Consider the following 11,552-nt stretch of genomic DNA (forward strand, 5'->3'; position numbering starts at 1 on the left):
TTGTTTGGCCAGAAAAACGTGTGACTGGGAGGGATATGATGTATCTTGTCACAAAGGAGCAGAAACCAAGGTACCTCACCGCTTTTGCCAGAGTGCTAGGCTTCTTTTCCAATTGTTACATAGACCAGCACATTTTCAACTTGTTTTGCTTTTTCCCGTAGCCTATCTCCATTTCTGATCATAGCCTACTAATCCCGGTTCAATGGGTGTATTTAATCTCGAACTTTGAAATGGGCTGCCACTGTATACTACCAGCGGGAATGCATAGGCAAATGGTTGATTGATATCGCAATGCCATCTGAAAGCTCCAAGATTGTTTTTACATGGGGTTCACATTATAGAGAACATCGAAAGTAAAGAAAAGAGAAGCCGCCAATGACGACCAAAAGATAAAATACGTCCTGAACTCAGTGCTTGAAATACTGATCCGTTTCAAAATTAAAGTCCGTAACAGGACCAGCCATCAAACCAGTCACTTTTGGAAAAAGCCCTGGACCCCCTGCTATGTGCTACGGCATCGGAAGTTGAAAGCGCTATCTCAGAGCGCAATTCCTTGTCCAGTCATAGCTCATCCTCTTGATCCAGCTCAGATGGCTTCAATAGACCTCCTACCCTCATTGCACGGTCTCGTTCGGCAGCTTTAGCATCACGCAACGCTTGCTCTCGTTCTTCCGCATACAAGTCCGCATTATCACCAGAGAACTCCTTCAGTGATATCAAGAAATCACGCAGGTGAGTCTTGAACTTGTTGAAGTCATCATTGAAGGTAAACAGACCAATAACGAATTGTTTGATTTGAATCCTGGAAGGGGTTAGTTCACTTCTCATTTCCTTTGCCACTTGAAGATTGCCATGCTCGGATAGGACCTACTCCTGAAGATTTTTGAAAGCGTTTTGTAGGAGATTCGCAACATATTCTTGTAAGAAATCTTTGTTGGATGTCCCCAAGGGAGCCTGTTCAGGGGAATAAATTGGATCCTGCACTTTGCCAGACTCAATAAAGTAGAACATGCGCGACAACAGCATGGCCTGCGACTTGAATCCTGTTGTAACCTGAATCAGCATGATCCTATCTGAACCAAGTAAAGAATTGCGCACCCGCTTTGTGATCACTGTCCGTGAGGACAAAAAATACATCCTGCAGGATAGGAATGTAAAATTGTCGGAAGAAGATATTTGAAGTTTGGGCATCAGTGTCTGCCATGTTGTTCATTAGTTCAAGGCACATTGTGAGACCTGTGTTTTCGACTTCGCGATTGTCGTGCTTGCTAGCCCACATGCAGGAATCAATGACAAATTTGAACTGTGTAGCATCGAGCTTGAGCAACGCTGGAAAACAGTATAAATTGATCGCCTGAATCAACTTAAAGAACTGGACACGGTGCTCAGGATATTCATGAAAGTCTTTGTTGATCATCTCCAATGTGCATTCGAAGACGCTTTCCATGATCAGGGGGACCTTGTCTTCCATCAAGTTCTGAGATACCCAAGTTAGCTTCCAGTTCGAATTTATCAAGCATGGTGCCGGCCAGTGGGGATTTTCGTACATGCAACTTGTGGATTATTGTCGTCATAACATTCAAGACTTCTGCCTCCCGCGCATCAGGAACATTGCGATTGTAATCAACAAGAACGGCCTCCAGTAATGGAGGGACCATGTTTGCATTGACCATCTCTAGGTCATCAGCTTTCTGCACATAAGTGTCAATGAGTTTGAGGATCTCTTTCTTGATTGTCCGTAGCCCCCTGACTTTCGGGGTCTTTGTTGCAATGTTGCCTATCGAACGGTTAGAAATTTTATTACACGGTACTCCTAGTATTCGCAACGGGCAAAGGGAAAGCAATTGACGAGACGAAACAAGGCAAGGAAGGGCCTCATAGGAGCATGTCATTACCATCATGTGCAACGGCGTCACTGATAAGCTGGCTGGATGCACGAAACATGTTCAGCATGTCGTGATAAATCCGCCCGAGCTGGGAGTAAAAGTAAGTGCCGATCGAAGAACATGCTGCAACGTTCGTTTTCATGATATTTCCGATGATCTTTATCGTCTCACCATCCTGGAGAATGGCGGGATTTTGATTAGCCTGTACTATGATAGCATCCCAAGCGGAGTTAGGCAACGACATAAGATTCTCAATCAAGCGATCTTGGAGGCCTTTCTGGCCTTGCGCCGAGATCATATAACCGCAGGCTTCGTAAAAGGTGTGGACCTGCTGAGGGGATAGGTCACATGTGATCTTCCTCATGTTCCGAACAATTTCCTCGATAAATGGCTCATTCTCTCCTGGCTGAAGCGCGACAAAATGCCGCCTGCACTTGTTCGCAATCTTGATGAACGTATCGCAAGCCATATCCTGGACACCTGGGTTCAATTAGAAGAAATGCGTCAATTTGAAAGGCGGGAAACTCACCTTCGTGCGTCTCATGCATGAATTCGAAAAGCTTGTTAACAACTGTTTTCAGAAATTTCCAGTGGGCTTTCAAAAACCTCGGGTACTGTCCCACGATGTACATGATATTACTAGCGACGACGGCTTTGTTATCCTTTCCGCGCTTCATCTCGGTGAGACCAAGGAGATCCTTAATGACATTGACAAGGAACCGCTTTTCGGTCTCTTCGTTCATGGCTCCAGAGATTGAACCAATTGCCCAGCAGAGAGTATTACAATTGGCCCAAGACCACTCAGACCCGTCAACCTGTTTGGCTAGCTTTTCGATCATAATATTCTCTGTATCGATGACATCCAAGTGCGTGAGATAGACAAGACATTCACGTATTGTCTTGTAAAGCTGGATGGTATCGCTTTCCTTGACGAATTCGCGAACTATTTCGCCTTCGTCATTCTCAACGATCAGGACCTCCTCAGGGCGCACCATCTTCTCAATCATGACCGTACGCAGGCTCGACAGGACCTCCTCGTATTTGTGTTTTCGAAGAGGGTAGTTGGCCAATGTGCTGGGATGCGGTGCACCTCCGTTCGACAGACCGCTAACACCCATGCTCACTAGAGGGTTAATGTCTGTGATTGGAAGCTGCTGCATCTCTTCATACAATTCTTGCACTAGCCGTGTCCAATATTCTAGGCAGATTTTGAAGACTTCCCTATCATCAATCTGACTGATACGAATAAGGTAGAAATGAGCGTGTGTAAGATAGTCGCGATTAGGTAGTTTCTCGACGAGCTGGCCGGGTTAGTGAGACTGATTTCCATATGAAAACTCGGTAAAATAGGCCAGAAGGACTCACATTGAGATGAGCACTAAAGAAGCTGCAGAGGAACAGTGCCAAATTGAGCACGAATTCTTGGTCTCTCGAGTTGCTCTTGGCATAAGTTTGCTTCAAATCCATTGATAACGGAATGATTCTCGAGACTACAGTAAGTGTCTCCGTGAACATATGAACCAGTCTTTCATCGTAGTTATAGGGGTTGCCAATTTGTAACCCGCCGATCTCTGTAAGGCACTTGAGCGTGACATTTCTGAATTCGGGAACATCCAGAAACCGCGTTAGCAGAGTGTTTATAATGGGAGTTTCAAATATATATCCCAGGGGAATCCAATTCAAGAAACGAAGCAGAGTCTCCAGTGTAGCTTTGATAAGACTCGGCTGGTTCGCCGTGTTCAGGACCTCAGAACACAGTTGGAAGATGGATGAAAACTCTTGTGTCATAGAGGTCTTCAGATTTCTCGCTTTCACGGAGGTCATTTGATCCTGGGAGAAGTCGAATACTTCTTCGGACAGGAGACGAAGGATTGCCATATTGTTTTCGCAGATGGATAGACTTGTGTGGCACGACGAAATGATTTCGTTGATAAAGGTTGGCCAATTATGTGGCCACTCCTGCTTCAAGATCGAAACAAGGACTAAATTGAGCTTGTTCAGAAAAGCACGTTCACTCCTTAACTTATCCTCTGACTTGGAGTTTTCAATGATGAAATTGACGATGAAATTCCGAATGCCTGGGAATGTTAAAACAATGTAACAGCCTGTGTCATTGAGATTGAATTACCTAGGCATTGTTCCCTCGGTAAGACCTTCCATCGCGTCATAATCACATCGTCAAGAACCTGAAGAGCAAGATCTAACATTATCAGCGGACAGCCGATTATAACATGGAATGTGGTGGTGCCTCCCACATTTGGTCTGTGGATATGTCGATTCTTGTAGGATGTTTCCCACAATTAGCCAGGCATCTGGATTTTGCTTGAACTACTCATCGAATACAAGTCAGAGCTATGCGGATTGGATATTGATGCAACTCCGTTACTCACCTCTGTTAGGGTCTGCTGAGCTTGCTTTTGCTGTGAAACGGATTCTCACATCAGCCTCTAATCCGACATTTTTCTCCATGAAAAGCCAACAAGTAAAAATGAAAAGGTCCACTTCTTGCAACATACCAGGTCCCCCTTGCCCTCATAGAAGGCCCGGACAGTGTTGTCCAACTCTTGTATGGAAACAGACATTCCGCTCCAGAGGCTGACGGTACGGTATTCTGCACACCTCGGCCTTCAATAGACGATGTAAGCAGGCGAGATCCGAAAATGACTCGAGGGGGTCTAGAGAAGGCCGTAGATATTGGAAGGCGTAGCAGAAAGAGTGGGCGGGCAGAATGTATGGTGGGGTAGGAGGCTTTCTTGGAGGGGTTAGTCGGAGGTCGGGTGAGCTTGGAGCAAACTTCGGCTTCAAGATGCACCAGTCTTCGAGATGCAGAAGGTAAAGTGGGGTGGGACAACTGTGATTTAGGATGTGAGTTCTGGCTCTGGGATATGGATATTTCTGGAAAAACAATGGGTACTACGGAGTACTGGCGGTGAGAACAACGCGTCTCTCAGGTTGTTGGCACTACTCTATCGGGCCGGTGCGATGTATCTCCAGCTTAGATTAGTCATCAGCGAGTCAGAGTCAACACTGCATACAGAGTATGGGCTGGCCGATGGGAAGTTGTTATCATATCACTTGTAATATGATAGGTATGGAGTAGGATGCTTTATATGTGGTACGGTATATAGATAAACAGGTTTGCATCTATTAAACTGTATAAACGCTCCGGTCTTCGCAAATATTGAGCGATCCAGCCCTATAAATAGGCTCGTTAGCTTATACTTATCTGAATTGATACGGAGTATGGAGTAGTACTCTCTCACTGATTTATTATACCTAGCTCGCTCTAAACCCAGTTGCATTGGTGAAAAAAGGCCCCGGTATTGGGAAAGGCAGCAAAGGGCCTTTTCTATTACTACTCCCTTCACCCGTACCTTAGAATATACCCATGAGTCTGGAATCTGTCTTTAAACTATGCCTCTGAAATTTTTGTCCCCGAACTATCACATTGTCAATGTTGTTCAGATGCAGGGTATATGATTTTGTGGTCTATGACCATACAGAGTAACCCAACTCCCGTCATTGCTAATAGCAGTCCCTAAGGGGGCACAGAGTTAACATTCAACAACAGTAATAATCACCCTTCAATTGGGGTTTCCAATACAACACTCCCCCCAAAAGATAAATACATAAATTTCCAGTTTTCTCTATTCACTAAGAGAATCACTCTGATAATCCCCAATTTACGAAGTGACTCGATAATATACAGAGCCCCAAGGAGGCAGCTGCTACAAAAGTGACCTATGAAATAACACAATAAAGAACATCTCTATATAAATAGATATACTATCGTATTACTCCTCCATAATACACGCAAGCCTACTGCAGTACAAGCTAGTACTAGATAGTATTTACCAGCGTACGGAGTACTCCGTACAGTCAATGCCTTCTTCCGAAAATTTGAAAGGGCAATTTCAGTTTACTCCGCAGTACAGCATGGATTGGTACTAACCGTAACCGCGTCCATTCTGACTGGCGCCAATGGCGAATAATTGGCGGAAGAGGAAGGCACTGGTAACTAAGCGATCAAGCTAAGCGGTAGAAAGTCTGTCCCACCCACCACAGTTGTGAATGCGCAGGTCGCTTCGACCCACCAGGAACTTCTTCCGCCGCCGCCGTGCCGCGCTTCCCTCGCGGGTAGGCAGAGCAAACCACTGAACCAAGGCGAGTCGTCCCCCCCCCAAGGTGGCGTGTCGCCTGAGCGCGCCATCGCTCCAACTCATGCGTCTTCGAACTTCATGTTGGACCAACCAGATACTGTTTGTCCGGGATGTGGTAGCCAACCAGTTTCTTCGCGCTGCCCATGGCCGATCGCGCGCCAACTTCGAGTGCTCAGCAGCCAGCTGGCAGCCGCATCCTTCTGTTACGAAGTACGACACCCAATAAACGGTCTTAACTTCAGGGTGCATCCATCCCACTACTGCTAGTACCTACCTCGACTCCCCTGGTCGACCGAAGCCTCAACTCTCTACATTACTATTTTCCTTCCCGCCCCCTCCCTCCGGCTGCTCGTCTTCCCTTTTCCCTTCTTGGGTTTTGCAATTAGGTACTATTGGCTCCTTAGTGAAATGCCTCGTTTCTTGATTCCCACCTGCAGGCGGCAAAAAATCCATTTTACTATTCCGTCTTGACATACTACTCGCTGACTTATAATTGTTATCGCTTGCCTATCCATCTTCTCTCCACTGCTAGTACGACCACGGCCACCACACTTTCCCCTCCTTGCCTTGACGCCCTTCCCCTCTTTCTATTTAGTAACCGCTCTATCTCGAATCCATGGCTTTTTCCATACCACATTGACGAGAGACGGCCAGGCAATTATCACCTCGTTTACTCAGCCTAGTCTAGCATCTCTATCAGATCAAGTAATTTTTTGCGCTTCATAGTCACACCCTTTTTCTGCTATTCGCTTGTCCTTTCTTGAAAAGAGAAACTTGCTTTTTATCTGCTCTTTGCGATCGTCCTTACTCATGCGATATTCTGAACCTTTGCACTCATCCTCCCGCGCTAAATAACTATTCCTTGCCTCTACAGCCAGGCCCCCAACAGCTCAGATTCAGCCTCATTAATGGCACAACCTTAGGGGTAGTCATACAAATTATTTAATCGTTCACTGGCGGTACCCCCCATTTTATTCGTTATCACACTCCTATTCTCTTTCCCTCCAGCATAGTCGACTTGCGCGATATATACCTTCAGGTCAATACCTTGCACAACTTCCAAAGTTCGCACCCCTTGGTGCGTACCGCCACTTTGGTTGAATTGGCCTAACCCTCATTCGCTTTTTTTTGTTTCGCAAATGAATCAATTCGACGCGCATGATCCAGAAGATAATAGAAGAAGTTTCGAGACAAAGCGCCTAGGGGATTCATCGGCCATTAATCAGTACGTGGCGGTGATCATTCTTGAGTATAGGCCAACGGTGATCTCAAACCAAATGTTGGATAGTTGGACCTCGTTCCTCTTTAAACTCTAAAAGTTCATTACAACCCGGCCATCTTTTGATCATGGCAACAGTGGCTTCCACGTCGGTAATGAACGACCATGACCCCGAGAAGGAGCCTAGGTCAGACCATAGCCCTTCCCGATTTACTGCGGTGAATGGGAAAGAGACCTTGATTAGCGCGGGATCTGCGCCCACGCCAGCTGCCAATGGTTCCTCAGGCAATGAGGAGCACCTCGAATCATCCGATACCTTGATACGAAATGGTTTCGATACACATTCTCGCCTCGACGAACAAATACAAGGAAACAGAATCTCTGGGAGCAGTAAGACCTCAAATGAGCAAGACAATCGACACTCACAGCGGTCATCCGGGAGCGAATCGCCAGTCCTCACAAGCAAACGGAAGAGGTCAGAATCCAGGGAACAAGAAGAGACGCATAATGCGCCTCGAAAGGCTCCTAAAAGCCCGGCCATACGGCTGGATGATTCAATAGACTCTCTACCTCAGGCAGCTACGTCGAGTGACGCTAGTATGTCCCATGTGGAAAGTGATGTCAACAAGTCCTCAGAAAATGGGGGTGGCACGTCAAGCACACCATGGCACGAATATGATTCTCATCTAGTACATCAGGCTCAGCGTGCACAACAATTTGACGCTTCTGATGCTCAATTGGCAGAGGCACTCCAGCGCGAGGCCAATGACAATGATCCAACTCAAAAAGATTGGGATAGTAATTGTCCAGCAGAGGGACCTGCGCAAAGCGAGCAGCCATCGTCGTTAACTGCTATTCCTCAGGAACGGCCACAGGCAGCAGTGCAAGTTGCACCGAAGAGGAAACGCGTCTTTAGCAACCGAACTAAAACTGGCTGCATGACTTGCCGAAGGAGGAAAAAAAAGTGTGACGAACAGCACCCTGCTTGTAAGTCTGTGGCGACATGCTCCCCGCAACTACGTTTGTGGTACGGATTACCATCTAACATTGTCGACGCTGCAGGCAATAACTGTATCAGGGGAGGATTTCTCTGTGAGGGCTATTCGTCTCGAAGCACTTGGCAAAAGCCTTCAAATTCAAAGACACCGGTTCCTCTGCAATCAAAGGATGGCTATCTGGATGTCAATACCCCCCCATACGTGCACGATATAAGCCAACAGCATGACCGGCAACAAACCTCGTCAGAACAACTTGACCCCGGGAAAATAAGGCCCATTGTTGTTAATGAAAGCGACCGCACAACTACTCAATTCAATACAAGCCCCACGGGAACTGGCTCAGGTCGCGGGCCTTGGACAAAACGCACCTGGGGAAGCACAAGCCACCCCGCCTATATGTCGGATCACGTTGCAAAATCTGATTATCGCGAAGTTCCCCCGATTCATGAGTTATCTCGGGAAACCCATCAAAAGTCTGATTTCCCAATCGTTCCTTCAATTAGGGAGCTTCCTCACGGAAGCCATTCTAAGTCCGGGGGCGTGCCGCTTTTCCAGGGCGGATTAGACCAACGTTCAGCACATTCTGGTAATATGGACACCAATAGCCCACGGGCTCAGGCCCGAATGGCTCTCAACATTGAGCATCAGTTATCTACTCGTACGGTATCTGCTGAGGACACCGAAAAGGACAAGATGATACGTGGTGACCTCTACCGACCTTACGATGTCCATCTTGTGGAAGAGAGAGATCGCTGTAAAACTGCCCTATGGCGTTTTAACAATGCCTGCAACCCTATATCCGGATTAAGCACAAAGGAGCAAAGTCGGCTACTGAAGGAGGTGCTTGTTCCTCCGGGCTCGGTTACCAGTCCCCCTCCCAGTGTAGCCTCGTCTCGTTCCACGGGGTCGTTGGGACAAGGCGCTATCGTCGAAGCACCTTTCTATTGCCATTACGGCTACAACGTGCATATTGGTGAGGATGTCATGATATCAGAAAACTGCTTGTTTGTCGACGATAGCCCCATCACCATCGGAGCCCATACATGGATTGGGCCCAGGGTTACCATACTCACATCAATGGCTCATGCAAATATGCAAGAACGCAAAGGCTCTCAAAGTCGATATCAAGGCCGTCCTGTTACGATTGAGGAAGATTGCTATGTTGGCGCTGGCTGTACGATTTACCCGGGTGTTCGGCTACGACGGGGGGCATATGTTGCTCCTGGAGAGGTGGTGAAGTCTGACATCGTAGCCTACGGTTTTCAAGGTCTAAAACCAAGTTACATGTGATGTACTTAAATTTTTGGGCGGTATTTACGGGTCCGCTTCTGGTTGTAAAGATGCAACCATTGTTTATTCTCCTATCTCATCGACCTTCAGCTTTTCTTGTAACTATAATGGTTCATTCATAGCATCCATGTTTGGGGGTCTAACTGATTCAGAGCACAAGGCATGCGGTATTCCGTACTTCACAAAATCCCAGTGCTCTTGTGTCATGCCTTCCGGTGGGTTTCGTGGCGAAACCGGATAAAGTAGCTCGGTAACTACCCAGATAAGAGGGGCAGTGATTCCTATCACTTTGAGGTGTGGGTGAACAACGGGAGGCACTTATTCGCCGAATGCATACCGAACTTGGCATTTTGATAGATGGAAGGGCTTGAGCTATATCTGTCTTGGGTCATCAAAAACCATAAGTACATATTTGTTTTGAAAGAGACAACGACTTCTCCTGCGTATACTGATTTCCACGACAGTGTCTTGACCAAGTGAGTTAAACTTTGATGCTTCTTCCCTGATATCAAGTTCAAGCAGACCAGCTCCATTTAGGCGTAGAACACCACAATAAACAGTGGGTGATCGTTCAGTTCATGAATTGGGCTGATCTCAATATATGCTTAAGAAAGCCAGTCCAGAAAATCAGGCACAAAGTAGCTCACTATGATACCAGCACCGGCCCGTAATATCCCCTCGGTGCTCTCAAAGGCCATAGATTTCAAATCAAAAACCCCCGCCTTAGCCCCTGCATGTATCATAGCATACTCACCGCTGACCTGGTAGGCAGCAACTGGCATATCTTTTGCAAGCTCCTTGGCGTCTCTGATAATGTCCAGATAGCTACTTGCAGGCTTCACCATTATAATGTCAGCACCCTCGCCAATGTCTCTCTGTATCGCTCGCCGAGCAAGCCCGCGACCGCCCGGGGGCAATTGGTAGCACCTTCGGTCTCCGAAGGATGGGCAGGACCCTGCAGCATCTCGGAAAGGACCGTAAAGGCATCCACTAAACTTGGCGCTATAGGACATCAGAAGGACACGGTGAGCAATGCCAGCTTCAATCAACTTCAACTTGATGGCGCGGACTCTTCCGTCATTCATGTCCGATGGAGCCACACAGTGAGCCCCGGCGGCAGCATAAGCCAATGCTACATCGGAAATTCGATCAACGGATAGTGCGTTGTCCAATGTTCCGTCCTCACGCAGTATCCCGCAATGACCATGCGAAGTATATTCACAGAGACAAACATCGGTCACGATATAAAGCTGGGGAAAGCGCGAACGAAGAACGCGGATGGCCTGAACTACTGGCCCGGTCGGGTCGTCTGCAGCGGTCCCCAATGCATCCTTTGCAGATGGGTGCAAGGGCACGCCAAATAGCATCACAGAACGCAGGCCTTTCTGGACCAATGGCCTTAGAAACGGAACCAATCGATTCAGCCCTCGACGGTGTTGATTTGGCAGGGATGGAATGGGCGTCTCTTCATCGGGATTGTCAGTGATAAAGAGAGGGTAGATAAGCATCTCCTGAACCAAATTAGAGCATGCTATGTGACTATATTACAATTCAAACCTTGGTCAACTGCTTCTCCGCTTGCCATGATCTGCTCAATGGATGACTGTAGCCAGAATGAAGCTGACTAGAAATATCACCAGATATGCTAACACTTGTCGCAGCCGTGCTAGTGTATGACCGGGCAGTAACCTGCGACCGTGCATGGGAAATCTGCGAACTTCGGTCATCCTGGGAATCTCTGAATGCGAGATCAGAGACAAGGTTGGAGAATGACATGGTGCAGTAAATTATGTGCAAGTCGTGAAATAGGATAAGCTTGATTTCTGTAGACTAACGAAATACGGCCTTAAGGGGGTGAATAGCCCTGAGATGCGATGGGTCCGGACTCGAATTGGTATTCTGTCGCCGAGCTGAATGTAGTATGACAATGAATAGGGATGTAGAATATCGAGTTGTATGGAAGAGCTCTCAAGGTTTAATATGATGCTTCCTGAATACT

The 11,552-nt window shown here is 47.1% G+C and overlaps 4 protein-coding genes across 4 annotated transcripts; 2 read left to right on the plus strand and 2 right to left on the minus strand.

Moving 5' to 3' along the window:
* Window positions 1–268: 268 nt before the first annotated feature.
* On the minus strand, window positions 269–4,829 carry BO94DRAFT_540716 (exportin CRM1). The gene is made up of 11 exons (XM_025612976.1): window positions 4,403–4,829; window positions 4,277–4,306; window positions 4,142–4,214; window positions 4,015–4,086; window positions 3,252–3,964; window positions 2,416–3,187; window positions 1,896–2,366; window positions 1,548–1,777; window positions 1,099–1,477; window positions 872–1,043; window positions 269–802 (listed from the first exon to the last, which is right to left on the minus strand). The coding sequence occupies exons 1-11, from the start codon at window positions 4,466–4,468 to the stop codon at window positions 562–564; spliced, it is 3,219 nt and encodes a 1,072-aa protein (XP_025461611.1). The 5' UTR covers window positions 4,469–4,829; the 3' UTR covers window positions 269–561.
* Window positions 4,830–5,867: 1,038 nt separating this feature from the next.
* BO94DRAFT_561443 (uncharacterized protein) lies at window positions 5,868–6,313 on the plus strand (the record flags this gene model as incomplete). The annotated part of the gene is made up of 2 exons (XM_025614217.1): window positions 5,868–5,900; window positions 5,984–6,313. 2 exons carry the CDS (start codon window positions 5,868–5,870, stop codon window positions 6,311–6,313), a joined length of 363 nt encoding a protein of 120 aa, XP_025461612.1.
* A 643-nt stretch (window positions 6,314–6,956) lies between these two features.
* BO94DRAFT_334645 (acetyltransferase) lies at window positions 6,957–9,883 on the plus strand. The gene is made up of 4 exons (XM_025607003.1): window positions 6,957–7,271; window positions 7,335–8,252; window positions 8,328–9,651; window positions 9,706–9,883. Exons 2-3 carry the CDS (start codon window positions 7,394–7,396, stop codon window positions 9,551–9,553), a joined length of 2,085 nt encoding a protein of 694 aa, XP_025461613.1. The 5' UTR covers window positions 6,957–7,271; window positions 7,335–7,393; the 3' UTR covers window positions 9,554–9,651; window positions 9,706–9,883.
* A 275-nt stretch (window positions 9,884–10,158) lies between these two features.
* On the minus strand, window positions 10,159–11,329 carry BO94DRAFT_479691 (porphobilinogen synthase HEM2; the record flags this gene model as incomplete). Its single annotated transcript, XM_025608757.1, has 2 exons — window positions 10,159–11,064; window positions 11,111–11,329. 2 exons carry the CDS (start codon window positions 11,327–11,329, stop codon window positions 10,159–10,161), a joined length of 1,125 nt encoding a protein of 374 aa, XP_025461614.1.
* Between the last annotated feature and the right edge of the window lie 223 nt (window positions 11,330–11,552).

The sequence above is a fragment of the Aspergillus sclerotioniger genome (genome assembly GCF_003184525.1).
Source record: "Aspergillus sclerotioniger CBS 115572 chromosome Unknown BO94scaffold_53, whole genome shotgun sequence".
NCBI classification, from domain to species: domain Eukaryota; kingdom Fungi; phylum Ascomycota; class Eurotiomycetes; order Eurotiales; family Aspergillaceae; genus Aspergillus; species Aspergillus sclerotioniger.